The sequence below is a fragment of the Vigna umbellata genome, chromosome 11 (genome assembly GCF_029865625.1).
Source record: "Vigna umbellata cultivar VRB3 chromosome 11, Vumbellata_1.0, whole genome shotgun sequence".
Taxonomy (NCBI): Eukaryota; Viridiplantae; Streptophyta; class Magnoliopsida; order Fabales; family Fabaceae; genus Vigna; species Vigna umbellata.
In genome coordinates, this window is record NC_142175.1 from 26563810 (window position 1) to 26591037 (window position 27228).

A 27228-nucleotide genomic window follows, 5' to 3' on the forward strand; every position below is an offset into this window, starting at 1 on the left:
AAAACTTCTAGTTATTGGTTTTTCCAATTTAATTATTTAGTTTTTAAAAATATTTAATTTGATTTTTTTCTTTTTAAAAAATATCAAATTTAATTTTTTTTACTTACATTTGTCAAGAACGGGAGTTCTCTACATATATTTCACATATTTTTACTAATTTAGTTTTCTCTACACAAATAGTCAAATTTCTACAGAAAATTCTCATTCTTGGCAACTGTAAAAAGGATCAAATTAAATATTTTTAAAAGAAAACTGGAATAAAATTAAAAAACCATACCTATTCTGAAATTATATTCTTTCATGATGATAAGTTCTTAGAAGTGTGGCAAAATTGTAATGTTGGTGGTTCTGTAAACATTGTAATAAATTATGAGAGGTTTGGACAAAAAGGCTAGAATAATCATCACGATGTTAAATAGATCTTTTTTTTATTTATCTGAAAAATTAAAAAGTTAATGATAACGATAGTTATCTTTAATTTTTGGTTTAAACCCTTTAATTGTCCTAATTTATGTGAGATTTTTCCATTTTGATTCCCTTCTTATTAGAATTTCCAATTGAGTTCTTATAAGTGGTAATTTGCATCAAATAAGCCCCTGCCGTTAAATTTCATTAACGGGATTAAGTTTTTTGCACATGTGGAAGGATGGCGTGTTTTTTTCTTGAAACGTGGCTTGTTCAGAGTTTAAACGTAGCATTATTCGTTGAATTATTTTAAAGGTAATGATATAAAATTAGGGAAATCTGAAATGGGATTTAGGGTTCAAAGAAATTGAATCTGGGATTAGAAATCTGATAGGAGAGTGCATCCGAAGCTTGATCGAAGTGTTTAGTGGAGACGATACAGACTTGACTAGGGATTTGGAGGTTCGTGATTGGAGTTTGGACGTCAAGCGTGAAGTCGTTGTAGGTGTGCATGAAGTGGAATTTACTGGAAGGTTAGTATGTGTACTTTACATAGATGTAAATTTAATATTCGGTTGTTTCTGTTGTTATCTGGGGATGCTTTTTTGAATGTGGGGTTAGGGTTGTCTGAAAATGTGGTGTTTGCATATTGCGGTTGTGGTCCCCCATGTCCCCCATCTTTAAACCCTTTGTTTGTTCTGTCATTATCACTTTAATAATTGTATTTTTTTGTCGTTTTAGGGTTATTTGTCACTTAAACGGACAAGTTTATTTATATGTTGTGCACACTATCTCTCAACTTGATATGATTCACATGATTGAATACAACGTTGATGAGGGAGGTGAGGAAGTTGCACCTCAGGTTAATGAGGGTGGTGAGGTTGCACAATTTGCTGAGAGTGTAGATGATGGTTTGAGGCAAGTGTTGGATGAGGGGGTAGGTGATGATGGTGAGAGGATAAAAGCACAGGATGTTAGTCATGCTGAGATGACAGAAGCAGCTGAAGATGAGGGTGAGAGGATAGAAGTTGATGAAGGAGATGTTGAGAGGACAGAAGCAGATGTAGTTCAAGAAGAGAGATAGAGGTTGAGGAAGGTGATGTTGAAGGTGAGAGGATAGAAGCAAATGTAGTTCAGGAAGAGAGGATAGAGGTTGAGGAAGATGATGGTGAGAGGACAACAACAGATGAAGTGCAGGAAGAGAGGATAGAGGGATAAGAACCTGATGTTGAGGCTGAGAGTAGAAAAGCATATGAAGTTCAAATTGAGGCTGAGAGGATAGAGGTTGAGGAAGCTGATGGTGAGAGGACAACAACAGATGAAGTGCAGGAAGATGAGGGCGAGAGGACAGAGGTTGAGGAAGGTGATGTTGAGAGGACAGCAACAGATGAAGTGCATGAAGAAATGATACAGGTTGAGGAAGCTGGTGTTGAGGCTGAGAGGATAAAAGCACAAGATGGTGAGGGTCATAGGTTAGATGGTTAGGCTTACATAATAGAAGTACAAGACTTGGAGGATATAGAAGTAGAAGTCTATGATTGGAGTACATCACGTGATAATGATGATGGTGAGATGCACAATGAGGATGGGTTAGTAGACATAAATGTGCAGTGTGATGTAAGTGATAGTTGTGGTAATTTGGAGGTTGAGGTTGAACCTATTTTACTTGGGTCTGAGTCAGATATGGAAGAAGATGATATTAATGATTCTATTTGGTTCAATGACGAATGACAATATGAGGACTTAACTTCTCCTGATATTAGTGATGAGGACAATGAGGATGAAGAAGGGTATGGACATTTTTCTACGTTTACTATGCCCAAAAAAATGATTGATTTCAACTTGGAAGTGGGAACATATTTCGTGCATAAACAAGACATCCTTGATGCCATCAAAAGTTATGCAGTAGACGATGAGAAAAATTTGAAACTTGTTAAAAATGATAAAAAAAGAATTAGGGTTAAATGTTTGGGATCAAAAGGAGAATGTCCGTGGAGAGCATATTTTGGTTTCATGGATGCAGTAAAGTCATGGCAACTGAGGACTGTGGTTGACAAGCATACATGCAGTAGGGAACACAAGTTGCGAGTATTCAATGTAAAATGACTTAGTAGAAAATTGGAAAAAACACTGAAAGAGAATCCTAATGTAAAGGGAGTTGATATTAGAGATAAAATTACTAGGAAATGGAATATAGCAATTTCTAAGAACATGACTTACATGGCCAAAGCCTATGCATCAGACAAAGTGGCTGGGTCCTTCAGTAAGCAGTATAGTAGAATTTATGATTATGCTCATGAGTTATTCGGAAGAAATCCTGTCTCCACAATCAAGGTGAAAGTTGAGTCATATGATGGGAAATCAATCTTCAAGAGGTTTTACGCATGCCTAAAGGCATGCAAAGATAACTTTGTCTTATGCAGGCCAGTCATTGGCCTTGATGGAGCCTTTTTGAAAGGCAGACATCGTGGTGAGCTATTAACTGTTATGGCTCGTGATGCAAACGACCAAATGTTGCCACTAGCGTATGCAATCGTAGAAGTTGAGAACAAGGAGACTTAGACTTGGTTTATGGAGCTATTGATTGAAGACCTTGGTGGACCTGAGGTGTGTTCTTCACTTACAATCATATCAGATCAAGAGAAGGTAACTTCCATTATAATTATTGACTTCTATCTTATACAAATTTATTCAAATCAATATCATCTCACCATTTTTATTCTTCATTCACAGGGTTTGTTACAAGCAGTACAAGATGTTGTTCCTCGAGTTGCACAAAGATTTTGTGGAAGGCATTTATATGCCAACTTTAGGAAGAAATTCCTTGGAAAGAACCTGAAAAAGCTTATGTGGAGGGCAGCTATAGCAACCCACCCACAAAAATGGGAGAATGAGATTAGATGTATCAAAGAGGTCAACCAAGATGCTTTTCGACACTTGTTAGCTATTCCTCCAAGGTTTGGCACTCTCGGTTTACATAAATTTTACTTTCTTGTTACTCAACATATTTATTGTGTGACATACATCTTTATTGAAGGTTTTGGTCTAGATAAAGGTTCACAACCACAAAGAATTGGATTCCCAGGTATCCAAAATTTATGACATGTATATCTTTGTTTATGTTATCCGAGATAGTAAAAAACTAATGTTACCTATTGATTGATAGCTGGTCTACACAAAGGCTATTTGAAGTCAGACATGTGTCCCAAAGTGGAGAAACGTTTGTGGTGGATGTAGATCAATATTCATGCTCCTGCAGGAAATGAAGCATCAGTGGCATACCTTGTGTACATGCACTGGCAGCAATGAGGTTTCTCAATATAGATCCAGAGGACTACATACCTGTGTGCTTTAAAAAGTCTACATATGAAGAAATTTATTCCTCCATTATATATCCCATTAATGGAAATAACCTTTGGGAGGTAACCCAAAGTCCAGATGTCATGCCTCCATCAACAAGACAGATGCCTGGTCGTCCTAAGAAGAAAAGGAGGTTAGAGCAATGGGAGTTGAAGAAAAGTAGCACCAGAATGTCAAAAGGAGGATTACTGAAGAGATGTGGCATTTGTAGGGAAGTGGGCCACATCAGAAAAAACTGCCCCAAGACAAACCAGGTGTAGGAAGAGGGACAACAACCCCGTTCATTGCCTGAGGGTGAAGCAGATGGACAAAAACCACTTCTGAGTTGAAGATTGTTATCTGTTTTAGTAGTACCAAATGTAATAGGGAAAAGTTTGATGTTTATCATCTTATAGACATGTCTTCATAACAATGCTTTAATGTTTTAGTATGTAATAGACTATTCAATTGTATTAATATACAAATGTTCAGTTCGAAGCCTATGCATTTTCTTTATTCTCCTGATATTAAATTTTATTATTTATCATCATTGTGCCCTTAGTTCAATTCCTCTTAAAGTTATGTTTACTCAGGTTCCAAGAATACAATATTTTCTATGTTTTATTCACAACTGTTTTACAGGTTGTATGTTTTATTCAGAAGTGTTTACTCAGCCTTTATTGAGAATTGTTTTACAGTTTCTATGCACATGCTATGTTATACATAGGGCAACTGCTGACAACAAAATGATACCAAAACAATAAAACTGATTTTTCCCAAATTATCATTTCATTCAGGATCTGAAACTGATACATCTTCATTGCAAAAAACGTAAATACATTAAACAGAACTACACTAAAATTACTACTAATACCAAAACAGACCTAAATTATAAAGCTCTTCCCATCAACATTGCAATTATAATGATGTTCATCACACATAGAACACTGACAACCCCAACCAAAAATTTAATCCAACTTTGAAGACCCATCACAACTTTCTGCACACCAACTATCTTCTTATCACTTTCATTTTCAAAACTCTTCACCAACCTCTCATCATTTGCTTCTAGCACCTCACAACTAACACTTTCTTCAATTCCCCAATCACTCAACCACCTGAAGTAGTTGCATCCCCCATTTTCACTTCCAACCTTATACCTAGGGCACACTAGTACAAAATGTGCTTTTAAACTCGCACAATAAACCTTTCTTTACACCAAACCGCTGCCTATTCAGACACGGTGGCAGTTTCGTTATTAACGAAACCTTATAGGCCTCGGTTCAAACTAAACCGGTGCCAAAAAGAGCTATCACTTCGGCTGTGAAGGCAACCGATGCCTAATTAGCAGTTTCTGGCGCAGTTTCTAACGCGGTTAAGAGAAACCCAAGATGGAAAAGGTATACAGCATCGGTTGGTGGAAGGACCGAGGCATAAGCCTCTAATGCCTCAGGCACAATAAGGTCCCGAGGCATATAAGCCTCTCTTATTTCCCCAAAATTTTCCCCAAATGTTGAAGGAAAACCTATCTTCTTGCTCGCTTTCGCCTCCCCTCGCTCTCCCTCCCTCCGCTCACTCTCGCCTCCCTCCCCTCGCTCTCGCTCTCGCCTCCCGCCCCTCGTTCTTGCCTCCCTTCGCTCTCGCGTCCCTCCCCTCGCTCTCGCTCTCGCCTCCCTCCCCTCGCTCTCGCCTCCAAAATCTCCTGCGAGTGCGTCGCCTCTGGAGGGAAGAGCAACCAGTGGTGGTGCGTCAATGGTGGCGACGGTGCTAGGTGGTGATGAACGGAGTGTTGTGATGGTGTGTCAATGGAGTTTTTTGGTGAAAAAGGTGAGTGCGATTGGGGTTTGATGTTGATGGTGGTGGTGCAAATTAGGGTTTGATGACGGCGGAGGAGGAGGAGAAGCGGTGGAGGAGGAGAAGCGGCAGAGGCAACAACGATTGAGGTGGCGGAGGAGGAAGCGAACGACGACTCTGCAGCTCTGTAAGGGAGACGAACAACGCGGGGATGGGGACAAGAGCGGCTCTGTTCGCTGGTCACTGGTGTCTCTGTGGTGGAGAATGTCTCGGTCTGAGAAGGTGAGATTTGGGTCTGTTCCCTGCGTATGAGTTTCTTTGAGAGCTTAGAGCTCGTTGCATCTGTGTTGGGTTTGACCGTGAGGTAGATTGAGGGCACTGGATGGCAGTAGACTCTTGGATTGGGGGCAGATTGAGCTTAGTTGGGTCTGCAATTTTGGATGGGAGTAACCGTGAACATTTTCTGTGCTTTCTGCTTCAGTGCTTTCTGCAACTTCCTGGAACATTTTCTGGAAAATAAAAAACCACTATATGCCTCGGTTCAGGTCCCAAGTGGGGTAGTAGAATCCGAGATATTGACTCGGTTCAGCAGAAACTGAGGCATAATCCTATCATTTTTGGACTTGGTTCACAACCGAGGCAAAAAGAGGTAGATTTTTTACCTCGTTTGTATATGCCTCGGTTACGGAACCGATGTCTATAACCGAAAATAACCGAGGCCATATCCCTTGATTGCACTAGTGGCAACCCCAGAATTGTTTGCCACGATTCTTACTGGTTTTCGCAGTCCTCAACACAGACTTATCTCCACAATGGCAGATCAGTGAACCATCATTCCTGTTCCACCCTCCATCTCCACGAGAGCTCATAGATCGCAAATGTTTCTTCCACACTCATTGCAAGTGGAAGAGGAACACGAATGACCCATCGACATTGTTGCGTCTTCTGCTTTCGCACTCCTCACTGTCCAAACTTCAACTGCTTCCCAATCCTAAAAAAAAACAACCCAAATTACTTCGCGCAAGGTAAAGAATTCTAAATCCTATATATTTCACAAATCAGATTATTTCAATTTAATAACCATGAATAATGTCACGTTTAAACTCTGAACAAGCCACATTTCAAGAAAAAAATACGTCATCCTCCTACCTGTGTAAAAGCTTAACTCCGTTAATAAAATTTAACGATAGAACTTATTTGATGCAAATTACCATTTATATAAACTTAATTGGGATTCTAATAAAAAAGAAATCAAAATAAAAAAACCTTACACTGAAACAACTAAATGGTTTAAACCTTAATTTTTTAACTCTCAAATTATATTAAGCAGGTTAGAGAAGGAGGCGGTACCATTTATGTGACGTGATTGAAGGACAATTTTACAATTGAAAAACAGTTACTGTTTAATATCTGAATTGAAATCAAACTCTCTTTTTTTCTGTTGGTTTTCCCTCTTGTAATATCCTTTTTATGGTTAAACTTAACATTATAAACAAAATTCAAAGTATCATTATCCTATAAAAAAACTTGTATAGTTATAAAAAAATATAAAGCAAAATAGTAAAAATTTATTAGTGTTAAAACATCACTGTTCCGTTTTATAAAAGAATTTTGATTCGATTTAGGCTGTCAAAATTATTAGTTTGAAAACTATTGTTTTAAAAACATGCTGGAATTAATTATTTATATAGTTTTTTTTGTCTTATTATAATATTCAATAAATAAATTAATTTTTATTACGTGCTAATGAGTAAACAATACCTACTATTGTTCTGATGCGCATGATCATCTACCAACACATGTCTTATTAATGAGAGTGTTTGACTACCAACACATGTCTTATTAATGAGAGTGTTTGACTTTAAAGGTTGATATTATAATGTAAACCTTTAGGAGAAATTCCCAAGGCTCAAAAACATATCTAGAATATTTTTTCCTAACTACTGACCGTGTCATATCTAAAAAAATTTATTTTTATAATATGAAGAAATAAAGAAACTATTGTAATTATCTGGAAATACTATATATATATATATATATATATATATATATATATATATATAATAGTCAAAAGACACTAATTATGTATATGTGTTTATTTTTGTATAATAAAATTATTATTATTGTAATTATAAAAATAAACATAAATAATTTTTCATAATTTTATTGAAAGTATTATTTTAGCTTAAAAAATGTTAAATTTAATAAAACCATAAAACAAACAAATAGATGTATTTTTTAAATTACTTAATGATAAAATAATTATTTAAATTAAAAAAATAATTATTTAAAAGAAAAAATAATTATTTAAAAGATAAAAATAAAAGAAATATAGAAGATTTAAATATTTTATATGCTGTATTTTATTTTTCTTTAACTTTTATTCTTGTTTTCTTAGTATATGTGGGTTTGGAGTGTCAGCAAACACATCCTTAAACCTTTAAACCTTTAAGGGAATTCACTGTTTACACTGATTTGATTTGTGCACCAAGATTGAAGGAGCATGTTTGTTGAAATGTTGACTATTCACGACGGCCAAATGCACAATTTATCATTTGGTGGTCGCTCATGAAACGGTCTCGCTCATGAAACTTAGGAGGGTCCCCCGTAGGAATTTTCGAGGAAAGGAAGAGAAATATGCACCGACTTACATACTGCACTCTCGCCTTTATATATTTTGCACTTACATTGCAGAAGTACGCATATCCCTTAGCTCTTGTCTGTCTGAAACTTTTGGCCTTTTGGAGTGTCAGCAACACCAGAAGTTTTTCATGGCTGATGTTGTAAGGCCAAGACTCGCTGTTTTCAGAGGTAATAGAGTGACCTTTAATATAGCATACATGACAGTATTTAACACAGAAACCAATTCTGTTCATGCCCTTGTTGTTTTCATCTTCTTTGTTCTGCTTGGTTTTCTCCAAATCAGATATGCACAAAATCCCAACCCTTTTCTCCTTCATCCAAAGACCATTTGGCTTTCCGTTGCTACCTTTCTTCTCTATTGCTTGGCCTTCTTGGGTATCCTCAACTTTGGCATTAGGATTCATCACCTTCGCACTCTCATGCACGCCTTTGCTTCACTCTCTTTGATTTCTTTGCTGCTGCTCTTGCTACCTGACACTTGGGAATCATTACGTTTTTTTGTCTACACACTCTGGTTCGTCATTCATCTCTTCATCATTTTCAGAAGCCGGTTCAGAGACACATGGCTGCAACGTCAACGCAGAGGGACGCATCCACTGTTGCCAATCACTTCAATGGATTTCAATTGACTACTTCAGCATATATACTGAATCGCTTGAAGATTGCAATTGTTCTCCTTTTCTGATTCAGCTTAGCTTCTGTTGTATTATCTTTTTTCCGCAGTTCAAATGGTTTGGGCGTGTTTACATATTGTGATGCTGCATATACTATATTATTACTACCACCAGAATATTTGAAATTTACATTTTCATTGGATAAAATGTTTCATTTTCACTTGTTTAGAATTCACTTCGTTAACGTTTCCTTCTATATTTTTTTATCTTATCTTTAGGATAATATGTTTTCCAACACATTATTGTAAAAAGGCTAAAATAAAAAAATAAAACAAAATTTAGATTTCTTCTTCAAAAACTTTAGTTTTTATTATAAAACACTATTTAAAATAGTCTCAATTACGAATATCCATCATAACTTTTTGTGAATTAGATTTTTAATTTAGTTTCTAAAATTAGTTATTAAAGTTTTACTTACTTCTTATTTTTAATTTTAAATTAAAGACCAATTTAAACATTAATTTTTTAATAATTAAAACTTTAGTAATTAATGTTAATTCAAACTCTAATTCATAAATAAGTTATAAATTTTTATTTATAAATTATTTTAGGTACCAATATTTTTTAATTTATTAAATGATATCTAAATTAATTTATATATATATTGATTAATTATTTTTGTTTTTGAAATTAGTTGTTATTTTTAGTGTTTTTTCTTAATGTATAAGGACATTATTAGCATTAGACGTCATCAACCTAAAATTTTTCAACATATAGGAACTTATAATTAGGTCTTCATAAAATGAACCAAGAATTTAATAAGCCGTTACCTACTTGTACTAAAAAAAATATGGTATTGGAGGTTATTTTACGGAAACCTCCTCAAACTAACATAATTTAAAGAAATTTTAGTAAATTGTCTAAAAGTTAATAATAAAAATAATAATAATAGTAGAAGTTTTAATTTCTAAGAAGTTTATATCCAACATAAATTATAATCTTTCTAACTTATTATCATATTTTCCAATTTCTTCCACCTTTTTACACTCACCAAATCTTCTCCCAAATCAAAACTCTAAAACTTCATCCCACGTAGAAAACGTAAACACTAGTGCATGTGACCAAGTTCCGCAACCATGACCTCCTTTGCCTCCCTCTCTGCTGTCTCTCCACAGTGAGACGAGTTTGTCTTCCCACTCTTCACCTCCACTCTCTTTCTTTGTCCAACCGATGGTGAATCCGGGAACGGTTGTTTCAGGTCTGCACGCGGCCGCGATAGATATAACCGAGGTATATAATTTTTACGTTTCGAGTTTTGCATAACCAAAGCATATATGGCGTGTTAGATTCCATTTTTTTTACTAGTGGGTGGTCCAAGGTTCGTCGCGCGTTGGTGCCTCTTCCTCCATTGCTCTCGTGTTGGTGCCTTCATTTGACTTGTCGACGTCATTTATAATCGAAAATAACCACTGTCATTTTCCATATATATATATATATATCTATATATATATATATATATATATATATATATATATATATATATATATATATATATGGGATGGTAGGTAGTTTTGCTGTAAGTATTTTATATGTCATTGTTTTTCTTTGACTTTTATTGTTGTTTCTCTTAGTTTTATTATCTTCTTTTCAATTTATTTTTTTTAAAATATTTAAAGTTTTACTTCGGTGTTACATGTGTGGTCGGTCAAGTACAAACTTTCGAGGAAACGAAGATATGCATGTAGACTTACATGCAGAAGTTGCCTATATATATTTTTCTCCGAACGCGTTGTATGCATATTCCTTAGCTCTTCTCTGTCTGAAATTTTTGGCTTCTTTGGTACAGCAGCAGAAGTTTTTCATGGCTGACGCTGTTTTCAGAGATACTAGAGTGACCTTTAATATAGCATACATGGCAGTATTTAACATAGAAACCAATCATTTTCATGCCCTTGTTGCTTTCATCTTCTCAGTTCTTCTTGGTTTTCTCCAAATCAGAACACAAAATCCCAACCCTTTTCACCTTCATCCAAAGACCATTTGGCTTTCCATTGCTACCTTTCTTCTCTATTGCTTGGCCTTCTTGGGTACCCTCAACTTTGGCATTAGGGTTCATCACCTTCGCACTCTCATGCACGCCTTTGCTTCACTCTCTTTGATTTCCTTGCTGCTGCTCTTGCTACCTGACACTTGGGAATCATTAGGTTTTTCTGTCTACACATTCTGGTTCATCATTCATCTCTTCATCATCTTCAGAAGGCGTTTCAGAGACACATGGCTGAAACGTCAACGCAGAGTGACGCATCCCTTGTTGCCAATCACTTCAATGGATTTCAATTGACTGCTTCAGCATATATACTGAATGGCTTGAAGATTACAATTGTTCTCCTTTTCTGATTCTGTTGTTGTATTATCTTTTTTTCGCAGTTCAAATGGTGAGTTTTGGGAGTCTTTACATACTGTAATGCTGCATATGCTTCTATCCTTGATTATTACTAGCATCAGAAATTTAGATATTTACTTTTGCAGTGGATAAAATGTTTCATTTTCACTTGTTTAGAATCCACTTCCGTCAACTTTTCCTTTTATATTTATATCTTATTTTTAGGATAACATTTTTTACTACACATTATTGTAAAAATTTTAAATTAAAAAAACAAAACAAAATTTAGATTTTAAAATAAAAATTAGTTTTTAATATGAAACAGTATTTAAAATAGTTTCTTTTTTTAATATAAATCATTATTGATCTGTGAATTAAACTTTTAAATTGGTTTGTAACATTAATTATCTAAATTTTACCTATTTCTTATTATTAATTTTAAATTAATCTTTTTAAATTAAAGATAAATTTAAATACTAATTTATTTTTTATGGTTAATATCAATTTAGATTCTGATTGATAAATCAATTATAATTTTTTATTTATAATATAAATTATTTTAAATACTAATAATTTTTAATTTGTAAAAACTTTAGCTTTTATTATAAAACAGTATCTAAAATATGAATTAAACTTTTGTTGTGAATTAGACTTTTAAACTGGTTTCTAATATTAGTTATCCAAGTTTTACCTATTTCTTGTTTTTAATTCTAAATTAATTTTTAATTTTAAATCAAAGACTAATTTAAACATTAATTTTTTAATAACTAAAACTGTAATAGTTAATGATAATTTAGACTTTAATTCATAACTAAGTTATAACTTTTTATTCATAAATTATTTTAAATACCAATGATTTTTAATTTAATAAATGATATCTAAATTAATTTATATATATTGATTAATTATTTTTGTCTTTAAAATTAGTTGTTATCTAGTGATTCTTTTTAATATATAAGGACATTATTAGACATAGTTATGAACCTACAATTTTTCAACATACGAACTTATAATTAGGTCTTCATAAAAAATTATACATGTAAACCAAAAATGTAATAAGCACTTACCCACTTGTAATTTTCATCCAATAACTATTTGTGATGTGAATTTATGAGTACAAGTAAATTAAGTCTTCTCAGTTACACCTTTATTTTGAGTCGAGTAAATCTCACATTAAACTAAATAGAACTGAACATTCTCTTATGTCATTTGGTTGGAGAAAAAATTTGATAAAATTATTTACAATTTTATATTTGCTTTCCTATTTAATTAATTTGGCCAATTACAAGTACAAATATGCGCTGATAAAAAAAAAACAAGTACAAATATGTAACATAAATTTTAAAAAAAAAGGTAACAAAGATTAATATAAAAATATCACTTTGCATGAAACTTAATTAAAACACCTAATTATTTTTTAAATCATCAAACTGTTCATCTTCAAGAAATATACATATTCAACATATATTAACTTAATATACACAATGGTAGCTACGAAGAATTAACATGTTTATTTGTTTTTATATTACCAGTCCTACCAGGGAAAAGGGTGTAGGGGCAGGTGTTAAGCATTAAATATAAAATGGAGTAAGCATTAAATTTCATAATAAGTAAAATAACTGTTATAAAACAATACGTAACAACATCATCCCATAATATAATGTATTGACGCAAAAGAATACCAATAGAATAGTATTTATCAACAAATTTTACTTATAGAAAACAAATTGTTTATAAAACAAAACTTACGTACGAATTTTACAATTTTAGTTATCGAAGAAAATATTATTTAACAAAATTTATTGGTGATTCAAAACTTTAATTATTAATAGATATTTGTATCAATAAATTTCGCTGGTAAAATGAGTATTAGAGTTTTCACTCTAATTTTAATTATTTTATAGTAAAATATGTTGGTAAAATATGTTGATAATGATTATTTTTTAAAATTTGTTAATCGATTTGTCGATAATTAAATTTTTTAAAATTTATTAATAGTTGTATTTTTTAAAATGTGTTGATAATTTTGTTAATAAATTCATAACGAAATAATTAGCGTAAAAAGTTCATTTAATGTTGTCTAAGATGCCTTGGTTTTAAGAAACCAAAGTACATAATATAATAACATTTTTTGAATTATTCATTTAGGCATGGTTCTAATAAAAATCAAAGCATGGCTCTGGTTGTCTTAGAATCAGTATCTAAAATTTCCCATTAATTTAAAAAATTCTATTGATATTTTTTATTTAAGTTTTTAATTGAGATTTACAATTCAGTTTGACAAATAATCAAAGCTTGAACATCTGTTTAGGGTTATTTTTTCTAAAATTTTACATTTGCACAAAGCATTTCGTTCCTGCAAAAATTGTTTTCTTCTTTGTTTTTGAACACCTCAACCTAGCACTGTTGAACACGAGTCATTCTCAATGTGGAGTGAACGGTGAGTGCTTTTCTTTCTTTCCCATTCAATTTATTTTCTTGTATTTTTCATTGAGTTCGTTTTTTTGTTGAGACTCCACAAAATGAAGGTGATCCACATGGGTCTTCATTGAGATTTCTAGTTCTAGTTATCCTAGTATCCTTGGATTGAGATTTTTTTGTTGTGTTGATTGTTGCAAATTGGAATTTTTGGTTGAATTGAGATTTTTGCAAATATGAATTTTTATTACATGAGCCTTTGCGCGACATGTTTTTTTTATGTATGGAGATGGATATATGATGGAGAAAACGAATGTTAATGATGATGAGGAACTAAATGGCAGAGGAGAATCAAAATAATGGAAAATGAAAAAAAAAAGGAAGGCTCAAAATATATTTTTATTTGGGATATGTTTCATTACTGAATCGAAACACAATATCCAAAATAAATAGTGTCAAATCCCTTTTCTGCACAAGTGAATATAAAAAAAAAATTCACCAAATTTAGTTAGATATTTGTTATAAGTTAAATCAAGATGAGTGTAAAAAAAGAACAGAAAGAGAAGATAATAAAGATGAAAAAAAACCTAAAGTGACCGACACAATAATAATGACAATGACCATAACACAGTAGGAGAAAACAAAATAGGAAAAAAAAAAGAGAAAGAAAAGACGAAGAAGAAAAAAAGAGAAAAGAAAATAATTAAAAACTCTAAATCATGATATTTATTCTTAAAAAATTATTGATAATTATTAAAAAATATTTAAAACAACAGATAATAACCGATAAATTTAGGTCATCAAAATTATCAATAGATATTCACAATTTTTCTTTACCAAGATACTTTAGTGATTACTATTGATCTGTCAGTAAACTTAGTTTTCTGTGTTTATACATTTATTCTTTAATATAATGTAACATGGAAGTAACTAATTACTTCAAATTATTATAAAATGTAATAAATAATAAAATTATAATATATTAAAAACTTTAATTCAAAAACTATAAATATTTTCTAGCTTTTATTTTAAATTCAAACATCCATTTTTTTATGAACTCCAAATGAAATCTTATATCATTCTTAAATATAAAGTTTTATTTACTGTACTAGTAAGTTATGCAATTAAGATTTTGAAACCAAAATGTCCTTTTTAGATTATTGGAGAAACGAGGTACAAATCCACACACCATTAAAATTAGCAAGAAGAAAAAATCAAACCAAACAATTTTCAACTAACAATATTAACAAATAAAAAGAAAAGAGAGAATGAAAGAAACTAACAAAGAAGTTTACGATATCAAAATTGTAGCCACATAACACGCATTGGATAGTGAATTGGATCGTTGAATCGAAAGTGAACTCAAAGAGTATCTTTATATATTAAAATGAGAATGCCACAATGAAACATTGAAATTGAATGACATTTAAAATAGAATAAGGAAAGTTTTCGTTGAGAGAAATCCTAACAATAGAAAACAAAAATATAATAAATTATTTGTACTATTTTTTTTTTTTACATGAGAGACGTGTAACTCTTAACTTCATATAGAAAAAAAGGTTACACGAGTTTTACATATAATCTACTGTATTTGTTTTAATATTGCTATAAACAACTTTTAACCTATTATAATTTTCTAGTATATATATTAAATTGTTTTAATATTGCTATAGACAACTTTTAACCTATTATAATTTTCTTATCATAACAAGCCAAACAGCCAGGGGCAAGCCTTCTGGAATAGCAACTACCAGAATTGTAGCAGACACATTGATAGTATCATTGAACTTTGTCTACAATACTTCCACTGAAATACTATACCTTATATCACGTAGCTTAACTACAACCTTATCAATCATTTCTCTAACATTTCTATGATTCATCATTTTTAAAAACTAAAGAACTTATATCATGTTACAGTTACCATGTTCTCCGTTAATGACTAAAAAAAACTATAGTAAAACATATATAATAAACAAATATGTTTATGTATTACTATTATTATTATCTTGAAAAGAAAAATAACTGATTTTTTTTTCATAGTCTCAAATAAACTTATATACGAGATGCAAAAGTATTATTTTGGTACAATTATTTTTAAAAATTACCGTAGATTTGAAAAAAAGTTATGGATATAAATAAATTGTGTCATTGCACAATTTTATTTGAAAAAAAAATTGTGTTAAATTAACATAATTTTAGTGTAACTACTTTTAAACTGAAGTTATGCTAAAATGACATATTTTTAATTTGATATCTTTTAAATTAAATTGTATCAGATAATATGATTTTAATTTAGTTTTGATAAAAGATTTGAAGAAATGATATGAATTCAATTAAAAATATTTTGAATTAAAGTAGTGGTATCAGTTTAATACGATTTCAAAAAATGACTTAAATTAAAGTCGTATTATCTTAATCTATTTTCTTCACAATAAGGTTTCACTTTAACACTATTTATCTACTTTTGTGTGTGTATATATATATATATTTGAAATCTATGAATTTTGATATTTTTTCTAAAAAATTTCACCAATGCTTTTTCCACATGAAAAGTAATTACGAAGAGAAAAAATATTCACTAGGCATTAGTCAAAGAGAAGGTCTAGGCGTCCAAAAATCGTGGAATAAAACGCGGCTTCAATGTGTTAATTAAAAGTATTTTCTTTTTCTTCTTCATTCATTGTTACACCAGCGACAGACTTTTGATTACTACTATAATACGATGGAGACACCGTTTTTGAATATAGAGATTGGAGTTTATTTGATAATGACCAGCAAGAATTTATTTTGTTTTTAACTCATTATTAATTCTAATAATTATAACCGAAAACCTCTTAAAACATAATTTTCAAACACAATATAAATATTTGAGTTTACGTAAAGAATGACTATTTTAATGTTAAGAAAAATCAATTAATTTTTCATTTATTTGAATATTTAACAAACCTAATTCATTGTCTATCTTTAAGGTCTTATGTAATACGAATTTTAACATGAAATACAAATAAAAAAAAATCTAAAAGAGAAGAAATAACCTTGAAGAATTGAGATTTAGGAAAAATGATTGAAAATATATAGCAAAAAAATGTATAATTTTGTTTTATTGTCATTTACTTGGAGACTTGTTATATAAGTGTTTTCTGATGTGCCTTCTTCGAATGTGTCTACTGTATATCGTATTTATAATATAACAATGTAGTCCTTAACAAGTCTCATTTAAAAATAAATAACTTCCCATTTCACGTTTCTATATTTCCTCCTACCCATTTATGCTCCTCTTTCTTTAGCAAATGCTTCTTAATTTCATAATATTCTCCTTTTTATGCATAATTTGGAAACTCACTCTTTTTTTCTCTCGACACATGTTCAATGTTTTTAATCTTTCTCAAGTTTTACCTATCAATCCCTTATATTTTCAATATTTTTATACATCCACTTTCAATATTTTCTTTTGACCTCGCTTTATGATTCACATTCCTCTGTAGTAATTTTTTACTATATCATTATAACATCAACGTCGCAATGATATTAAAAGTATTATGGCCGGAAATAGGACGAAGGTGGTTATAAAAACAGTCATATACATAGCTCTGATCTGATCCTCATAGATACCCATCTCAGTCCTTAATCTCTCTGTTCGTTTAGCTTTCCTGAAAATCACGTTTGAAGTTCTTGATGGGTGATCGAGCTTTTGAAATGAGAGGAAGTACTGGAGTAACTTATAACATAGGTAATATCCAAATACGTAACATGGTAACAGAAAGCAATCCTCTTCATGGCCTTGTTGCTTTCATCTTCTTCGTGCTTCTCGCTTTCCTCCAACTCAGATATCCAGAAAGTCCCACCCCATTTCACCTTCATCCAAACACCACTTGGATTTCCATTCTTAGCTTTCTTCTTTATTCCTTCGCCTTCTTCGGTAACCTCAAGTTCGGAATTAGGGTTTATCATTTTGAAACTCTCATGCACGTGTTCGGTTCACTTTCATTGCTTTGCATGGTGGTGCTGTTGCTACCCGACTCCTGGGAATGGTTAGGTTTCGTTATTTACATTTTGTGGTTCATCATTCATGTGCTTCCTGCTATCAGAACCCAGTTCGTGGAAACAAGGGTGCAACGTCAAAATATGAGGATGGTGCGTCCAGTGTTACCACTCACTTCAATGGATTTTAATTAACTGCTTCATCACTTGGTATTCCTTTCTTTGAGTGTTGCAATGCTTCCTGTTACTGCTTTTTTATGTGTGTGGCGTAGGGATAGTAATTTACATAAAATTTTACTGTAAAATCACAAGATAGAAGGACAATTATCCATCAGTTGTACAAATTTATCATCCAGATTTACACTAACAATAGTTATGTAAAAGTTAATAACTTTTATTTACTTCAAAGTATTTAGAGAGATGATAGAAATTATTAATATTTTATTACTCTTGATCTTTTATACATCCAAAACCGTTAAGCACTTGAAACACGAAGCTTCGTGATCTTGTGAGTAGTTAAGAGATAAAAATATATTTAAATTTTTCTTGATTCTTAAGTGATATATGATTATTAAGTTACGTGTGATGGTTTGAAATATATATATATATATATATATATATATATATATATATATATATATATATATATATATATATATATTCTCAAACACTTTCAAAAATTTGTATCTTATAATGATTTTATATTAAAATGAAAATAACATAATATTATATGTTGTTAGTGTGAACATAAAAATTATTATTATTTGTATTAAAATATTTAAAATTAATTATAAATAACATGGACGGTCACCCGAGTACTCATACCTTCATAACGATATTTGAATATTTTTAATTATTTTTTAAAAGAGAAATAACGGTATTAAGCACTAAGACGATGCAAACGATCACACGAGCACTCATACCGTTAATTATTTATTTAGGAAGACTTGAGAGTATTGAGTGCTAGGCTGATGCGAACGATCGCACGAGCACTCATATCATTATTTAAATTTTTTAGGATTCAGGATATTAAGTACTAGGTTGATACAGCACGAGGACTCATATCATTATTTAATTATTTAAATAAGACTTAAGAGTATTGAGTGTTATGCCGATGGGGATGATCGCACGAACATTCATACCATTATTTAATTTTTTAAGATTGATGATATTAAGTGCTAGGCTGATGTGATCGCACGAGCACCCATATCATTATTTAAATATTGAACGAGTACTCATACTATTATTTAATTAAATTTTTAGATTGAAAGTATTAAGTATTAGGCTAATACGAACGATTACTCATGCTGTTATTTAAAATTTTATTATTTTCATTTTTTTACTTTATAATTTTTCATTTTATCTTTCATTTTTATAATTTTTATAATATGAAAATTGTATTTACGTGAATGTTTAAAACAAGATTTAAAATAGTAAATGCATTTACATAAGGGTTTAATATAGACTAATAGTAATATTTACCTAAAAATAATAATACTATTTACGTAAGTATTTTTTAAAGAAAGGTATGACGATAGAAAATAAATTACAGCTATAAAAAAAATACTAAAAACTATTCTTTATAATTTTGAAATTTATGCTTTTTATTTTAGAAAAACAATATTTCAAGACAATAAAACAAGAACGAACTAAAAACCATATGTAAATATTAAGAAGAAAGATACCGTCAGAAGCTCTATAACCATTTTTTTAAATTTTCATTTTATCTTTTATATTTTATTTTCACTTTTTCATTTTTGTCTTTTGTTTCATAATTTTTTCATTAAATAATTTTTAATTAAGAAAATGAATGTGTCCTGTAAATATTGGAGTGGCACGTAAAATAAAATGAACAAACCCAAAAGAAGAAGAAAAAATAAAACACAAAACAAAGGGGTGGAGATATCATATAAGGAGGGGCTTACATGCAATAAAGACCTAATAATCAGACAAATACTAAAAGAAATAAAAAATAAAAACACAAAATAAGATAAAACAAAAACAGTCCAGAAAGAGTAGGGATGCAGAGAAAAAACCGGGGTGCAAAAGAAATTCGCTTGGTCAAGCTACTTTGGGCTTAGACCCAAACTCTTTTTCAGATCAGAGTAGGGTTTCTTCTTCATCCATTCAGAAACGAAACCTAGGTCTTCTCTTCACATTCATTCACGGCAACCCCTGCCCTGGGCCCCAACACGATCATCGCAGCTCTCTCTGGCCGGCGAAGAGCGCTGCCGGGGCCGTCGCGGTCGCCAGAAATGTCGCCGTTCGCGGCTCTCCTCCTTTCGTGCGCTGCGAACGACCTTCTCCATCTTGTCTTGCGCGGACCTTGCTTCCACCGAACCAGGCGCCATGATAATCTTCGAACTTGGCCAGAGGTCCTCGCCGGTCGTCGCCAAGACCGTCGGCGACGTTACTCATGGTAGAAGTGATCCCCTCTTCGCGGCGGTCCAAACCCTTCATTCTCCCTCCCCGCACGGACCAAACCCTAGTGTAGAGAGCTCATTGCTTTTGCCGCAGCCCACCAAGGCAATTGCGAGTAGTGTGAGAGGAATTGAGAGTAGTGTGAGAGGTGAATGATGGATTGCGTTGGATTTGATTATGAGAAAATGATGAGTAAAGTTGGGAAATGGATTCGTTGGGAAGGCGAAGTAACCCCTAGGATGTGAGAATTGGGAGTGGAAGGAAAAGGTGGTTGGAAGGGTGTTGGTAGTAGCCGTGAGTGTCAAGATATGGATATGGCCATGGGTGAATCTGGATGGTGAAGGGGATATCCGATGAGTGAATGGAGGCATCAATGGTGTTATTGAGCGATGATAGGTGTAGTGGATGATGGGTTATGTTTGTTGGGGTGATTACGGGTGTGTGCACGATGATCGGAGGAGTGGAGAATCCAAGCGGTTGATGGTGGCTTGCGAGGGAGACAAAGGTTGGAGTTTCTATTGTTAACGTGGGCACTAGGAAAATGGGTAAAATGCAATGAACCGCGGCGAACCCTCAGACGACCTATCTAAGATTAGGGGGGAGATCCTCAGTAGTGGTGACCCTTTCACTCTTCCACGGACTGATACATGTACCGAATGCTCATACGGGAAAGTTGACTCCTGGGTCTGGAACGAAGTCTCCGAAAAATCCTTTCTTTCTCGTCCACTCAATGGTCTGATGTACCTCCTCTGCTATCAGATCTTTTTAAAGTCCTAGGCGTGCCCTGCGAAATGGTTGCTTCCTGCAACACAGCCACCCCTGCTTTGCTGTATTTTCTCTTTCAGGTGAGCTATTCAAAGACAATGCATTCATGGCGCAGCAGAAGATTTGCACCAGAATGGGAGACGGCGTGATTGAACGAAAAAGCAAAACGCTCAAAGTTGCCTAAAATTGGACGGACGGTGATCATCTTTTTGTTTTGATTCTTTTCTCTTTTTTTTTTAACATGTGACGAAATGAATTAAAGTAAAAGAACGTAAAATTTTTTTTTAAACATGTGACGAAATGAATTAAAGTAAAATAACGTAAAAATGGAATAAAATAAAATTGGCTAAAATAAAATAACTCTAAATAATAAAAAATAAAATAAAATAACCAAGAATAAAATAAAACACGATAAAATAAAATACAATATTATAAAATATAATAATTCAAAATAACAAAATAAGGTGACGTAAAATAAAATGAAATAAAATTAAAATAAAAATAATATAAAATCAAATAACATAAAATAAAATAAATAAGATCAAATAAATTTAATCATTATTTACTTATTTAGTTAGCTAGACGAAATTAGGTGTTGACAAATGAAGGTAATTTCATGACTTGTGGAGATGTTACATGGGCATGTCTGTAGTGTATGGATGTATGGTGTTTTGTACTAGTGTCGTGTTATAAATGCCCTGGCTAAACCAATTGACGGTCGAGGAGAAATTTCAGCTTCGGAATCTCGATTAATAGAATCTCCCGCTCCCGGTATTATTTCAAGACGTTCGGTATATGAGCCTCTCCAAACAGGACTTATTGCTATTGATTCGATGATCCCCATAGGACGGGGCCAGCGAGAATTAATTATTGGAGACAGACAAACAGGTAAAACAGCAGTAGCCACAGATACAATTCTCAATCAACAGGGACAAAATGTAATATGTGTTTATGTAGCTGTTGGTCAAAAAGCATCTTCTGTGGCTCAAGTGGTGACTACTTTACAAGAAAGAGGAGCAATGGAATACACTATTGTAGTAGCTGAAACAGCGGATTCTCCATCCGACACTTTAATAGTCGTTCATTCTCAATTAGAGAAGGGTGAGTCATGTGGTCAGAGTAACAGAAGGTTCTTGTCTATAGACTTTGATCATGACCCTAGGCAATTGAAATAGACTAACCTTATATGGTAGCTTGGTTTTAACCAATAGTATTACCATTACAAGTGTATAGATTACCAATAGTTCGATCTTCATATCTAATCGAGTGAGTCTTGTCTAGGTTATGGCATGTATAGGATGAATGAATTATTATGGTTTAATTTAAACTAATGTTTGAATTTGTAATATAATATATTTGAATTGTCTTGTTTATCTAGTTTACCATTTTTGTTTGTGCTTGCATGTATATTCTTGTATTACTTCTTTGCTATGATCATTTGGTGGGTGTGAGCAGAAGGCGAAGAAATGTCTGTGGAGCAGATCCAAGAGGAAGGACTAGCCGATGCTTAATTGCTTTCGTTTGTGTAAATGTATATAGTTTTTGGTTTAAATGTTGAATTGTATATAAATTTTATATTATAGTTACCATGATTTCTGTATTAACTTTATATTTCCCTTCTTGATTTATTGATTTTGTAATGATTCTACTATAGTATTTATATTATATTTGGATACTATAATTGGTCTTTCCAATTTAGTTATTTAGTTTTTTAAAAAAATTAATTTGATTTTTTTTCGGTTTTTAAAAATATCTAATTTAATTTTTTTTTACTTACGACTGTTTTCAAGAACAAGAGTTCTCTACATAAATTTCACATCATTTTACTAATTTAATTTTCTCTACACAAATAGTCAAATCTGTACGGAAAATTCTCATTCTTAACAACTGTAAAAAGATCGAATTAAATATTTTTAAGAAATTAAAAGACTAAATTAAAAAAATTCAATAACAATTTAAAAAATGGAATAAAATTAAAAAACTATACCTATTCTGAAATTTATTAGTGTTAAAACATCACTGTTCCATTTTATAAAATAATTTTGATTCGATTTACGCATTAGATTATCAAAATTAATAGTTAGAAAACTATTGTTTTGAAAACATGCTGGAATTAATTATTTATATTGTTTTTTTTATCTTATTATAATATTCAATAAATAATTATTTTTTATTAATCAATTGGCCAAGAGGAGTCTAATGAGTAAACAAAAATAAGGTCGTACTTTTGTTGATGGTGCCGACTCTCAACGAGTGTAACAGATATTACGCATCAGCATGACAATATTTGACTTAAAGGTTGATATTAAACTTATTCAAAATTTATCTTCAAATTTAGGTTTTAGTATCTTATAATTCATCATATTTCTCTTAATTTTCACTTTAAATGTCTTTGGCCAGATGACAAATGTGATGTTATCTTGGCGTTCCTTAAATATTTATTTGTAATTAAATATATATATATATATATATATATATATATATATATATATATATATATATATATATATATAATATAGTGAAAACACACTAATTATGTATATGTGTTTATTTTTTTATAATAAAATTATTATTATTGTAATTATGAAATAATATCAATAATTTTTCATAACTTTATTGTAAATAATTATTTTAGTTTAAAAAATGTTAAATTTAATAAAACAATCAAATAAACAAAATTTTAAAAAATTACTTAAACGATAAAATTGATAAAATAATTATTTAAATTTAAAAATAATTATTTGAAAGATAAAAATAAAAAATATAGACACTAAAGGAAGAATATATATATATATATATATATATATATATATATATATATATATATATATATATATATATATATATATATATATTAGTCAAAGAACAATATTTAAACTCGACCAATAGGTCTCGGTTAAAGAGAAACCGAAGTCTATATGAACGCAGTGACATTTCAGTAGTTTTATCGAACTTATATGCCTCGATTCATGGGAAACTGAGGCATATAAGCCATATTACCTCTGTTAAAATATAAATCAATGTCTAAAATTGTAAAAAATTCTCTCCAAAACTTACTTTTTGCTTGAGTGTGTTTTGAATTTAACCTACTGCTTCGGTTCTGTGGGGAACCGAGACAATATCTTCTGTCAGGCACTAACATCTCTGATCACTGAACGTTCCAATTCTTTTTGTTCGAACCTTACGACATCAATTGGTTCAAAACCGGTGTGAAAAGGCTTTTCTGCCACGGGTCCTAGAACAATCGAGGCGTATAGGCATTTCAAAATTTCTTTTTTTTAGGCGTATAGATATCGGTTGCCTTGTTAACCGAGACATTAGTAGTCTATTACCTCGGGTAATGGTAGAACCAAGGTAGTATCGCTTTAAATAACTGTTTCAGAGTTAAAAATTTTACCCTACTATTCAGTCTTCTTCCTCGCACTCTTGTAGCGCAACCTTCTCTCTGCAACGCTTCTTCCCTGGCGCAACCCGCTTCGTCCCTGACACAAGCTTTTCTCTCATGGGTGGTCCAAGGTTCGTCGCGCATTAGTGCCTCTGCCTCCATTGCTCTCTTGTTGGTGCTTCATTTGACTCGTCGACGCCGTTTATAATCGAAAATAATCGTTGTTGTTTCTCCTGACTGCACTAGTGATATATATATATATATATATATATATATATATATATATATGTATGTATGTATGTATGTATGTATGTATGTATGTATGTATGGGATGGCAGGTAGTTTTGTTGTAAGTATTTTATATGTTGCATTGTTTTTCTTTGACTTTTATTGTTGTTTTTCTTTGACTTTTATTGTTGTTTCTCTTAGTTTTATTATATTCTTTTTAATTTATTTCTTTTAAAATAGGCTTAAATGCTTACTTCGTCTCCATGTTAAGAGGATGAATTTCTGTTTAGTACCCGGTTTTAAGAATGAAGACATTGGGTCCCTATGTTATGAAAAGTATATGCATAAAGTCCACAAAGAAAGAACAAGTTCAACAAATCATAAAAAAAAACTGAACAAGAGAGAGAAAAAGCTGGACAGCAGAAGAGAGAAGAGAAAAAGTACGATCACATCAGCATGGACTTAACATCGTTGTTATCAACTTAACAGACATGACCTTATTCATACATTTTTCATAATATAAGGACCCAATATCTTTATTTTTAAAAGTGGATACTAAATAGAAATTCACCTCTTAACATGAGAGCGAAGTAAGCATTTAAGCTTTTAAAATATTTAAAGTTTTATTTATATATAGTTTTTTATCTAATTATATTCAATAAAAAATTTATTTTTTATTAATCAATGGGTCAAAGAGCATCTACGGAGTAAACTTGTCATTTTCATGATTAGTTGACTTATTCAACCCATTTACTTGGATGTAATGATGTTTTTAACGAATTAGGAATAAAGTTAAATGAAGCCCACAGAATTAGGAATTAAGCCTACACACTTCAACAACATGATCAGATATGAAAGTCTGACTTTCGCGAGATGAAATGTGATGTTATTTTGGCGTACATATTTAAAGCTTCCTTCAATATTTATTTGTAATTATATAAATATATATATATATATATAGTTTTGCTGTAAGTATTTTATATGTTGTATTTTTTTCTTTAACTTTTATTGTTGTTTCTCTTAGTTTTATTATCTTTTTTTCAATTTATTTCTTTTAAAATATTTAAAGTTTTACATCGGTGTGCGGTCGGTAGAAGTGTACGAACTTTCAAGGAAACCAACATGCATGTAGACTTACATGCAGAAGTTGCCTTTATATATTTTTCTCCCAATGAGTTGTATGCATATCCCTTAGCTCTTGTCTGTCTGAAATTTTTGGCTTCTTTGGTACAGCAGCAGAAGTTTTTCATGGCTGACGCTGTTTTCAGAGATACTAGAGTGACCTTTAATATAGCATACATGACAGTATTTAACATAGAAACCAATCCTGTTCATGACCTTGTTGCTTTCATCTTCCTTGTTCTTCTTGGTTTTCTCCAAATCAGAACACAAAATCCCAACCCTTTTCACCTTCATCCAAAGACCATTTGGCTTTCCATTGCTACCTTTCTTCTCTATTGCTTGGCCTTCTTGGGTACCCTCAACTTTGGCATTAGGGTTCATCACCTTCGCACTCTCATGCACGCCTTTGCTTCACTCTCTTTGATTTCCTTGCTGCTGCTCTTGCTACCTGACACTTGGGAATCATTAGGTTTTTCTGTCTACACATTCTGGTTCATCATTCATCTCTTCATCATCTTCAGAAGGCGTTTCAGAGACACATGGCTGAAACGTCAACGCAGAGTGACGCATCCCTTGTTGCCAATCACTTCAATGGATTTCAATTGACTGCTTCAGCATATATACTGAATCGCTTGAAGATTACAATTGTTCTCCTTTTCTGATTCTGTTGTTGTATTATCTTTTTTTCGCAGTTCAAATGGTGAGTTTTGGGAGTCTTTACATACTGTAATGCTGCATATGCTTCTATCCTTGATTATCACTAGCACCAGAAATTTAGATATTTACTTTTGCAGTGGATAAAATGTTTCATTTCACTTGTTTAGAATCCACTTCCTCAACTTTTCCTTTTATTTTTATATCTTATTTTTAGGATAACATTTTTTACTACACATTATTGTAAAAATTTTAAATTAAAAAAACAAAACAAAATTTAGATTTTAAAATAAAAATTAGTTTTTATTATGAAACAGTATTTAAAATAGTTTCTGTTTTTAATAAAAATCATTATTGATCTGTGAATTAAACTTTTAAATTGGTTTGTAACATTAATTATCTAAATTTTACCTATTTCTTATTATTAATTTTAAATTAATCTTTTTAAATTAAAGATAAATTTAAATACTAATTTATTTTTTATGGTTAATATCAATTTAGATTCTGATTGATAAATCAATTATAATTTTTTATTTATAATATAAATTATTTTAAATACTAATAATTTTTAATTTGTAAAATTATATCTAAATTAATCAATATCTAAATTAATTACTTTTTTGTCTGTAAAATTAATCATTATTTAATGATTTTTTTAGTGTCTAAGGACATTATTACAAGCATTATAGACATTGAACCTCTACATTTTTTCAACATAGGAACTTATAATGAGGTCTTCAAAAAAAATTATACAGGGAAATAAAAAATTTAAGAATCACTTATCCACTTGTAATTTTTCATCCAATAAATATTTGTGATGTGAATTTATGAGTACAAATAAAAAATTGGACATGTCAATTTCACCTATTCAATCTGTATGTCATTTTCTTAAGTAAATAATTTATTTAAAGTCAAGTCCACTCCATCTGAAATTGGGTCAATTAGTAGAAAAGAGTCCATCACAATTTTAGATTTGTTTTCCTATTTAATTAATTGGGCCAATTACAAGTACAAATATGTGGAAAAAAAAAATAAGTAACATAAATTAGAAAAAAAAAGTAAACAAGGATTAA

The 27228-nt window shown here is 31.4% G+C and overlaps 4 protein-coding genes across 4 annotated transcripts; all 4 read left to right on the plus strand.

Moving 5' to 3' along the window:
• Positions 1–8264: 8264 nt before the first annotated feature.
• On the plus strand, positions 8265–8810 carry LOC148191378 (uncharacterized). Its single transcript, XM_088101913.1, has one exon. The coding sequence runs from the start codon at positions 8310–8312 to the stop codon at positions 8808–8810; it is 501 nt and encodes a 166-aa protein (XP_087958039.1). The 5' UTR covers positions 8265–8309.
• Positions 8811–10656: 1846 nt separating this feature from the next.
• On the plus strand, positions 10657–11136 carry LOC148191379 (uncharacterized). Its single transcript, XM_088101994.1, has one exon. It carries the CDS (start codon positions 10657–10659, stop codon positions 11134–11136), a length of 480 nt encoding a protein of 159 aa, XP_087958120.1.
• A 6138-nt stretch (positions 11137–17274) lies between these two features.
• LOC148191380 (uncharacterized) lies at positions 17275–17775 on the plus strand. The gene has a single exon (XM_088101887.1). The coding sequence runs from the start codon at positions 17275–17277 to the stop codon at positions 17773–17775; it is 501 nt and encodes a 166-aa protein (XP_087958013.1).
• Positions 17776–25627: 7852 nt separating this feature from the next.
• Positions 25628–26107, plus strand: LOC148191381 (uncharacterized). Its single transcript, XM_088101993.1, has one exon. It carries the CDS (start codon positions 25628–25630, stop codon positions 26105–26107), a length of 480 nt encoding a protein of 159 aa, XP_087958119.1.
• The last annotated feature ends 1121 nt before the right edge of the window (positions 26108–27228 follow it).

Excerpts from the sequence above, each read along its gene's own strand:
- LOC148191378 (XM_088101913.1), top strand. The coding sequence starts at position 8,310 with ATGGCTGATGTTGTAAGGCCAAGACTCGCTGTTTTCAGAGGTAATAGA.
- LOC148191380 (XM_088101887.1), top strand. The coding sequence starts at position 17,275 with ATGGGTGATCGAGCTTTTGAAATGAGAGGAAGTACTGGAGTAACTTAT.
- LOC148191381 (XM_088101993.1), top strand. The coding sequence starts at position 25,628 with ATGGCTGACGCTGTTTTCAGAGATACTAGAGTGACCTTTAATATAGCA.
- LOC148191379 (XM_088101994.1), top strand. The coding sequence starts at position 10,657 with ATGGCTGACGCTGTTTTCAGAGATACTAGAGTGACCTTTAATATAGCA.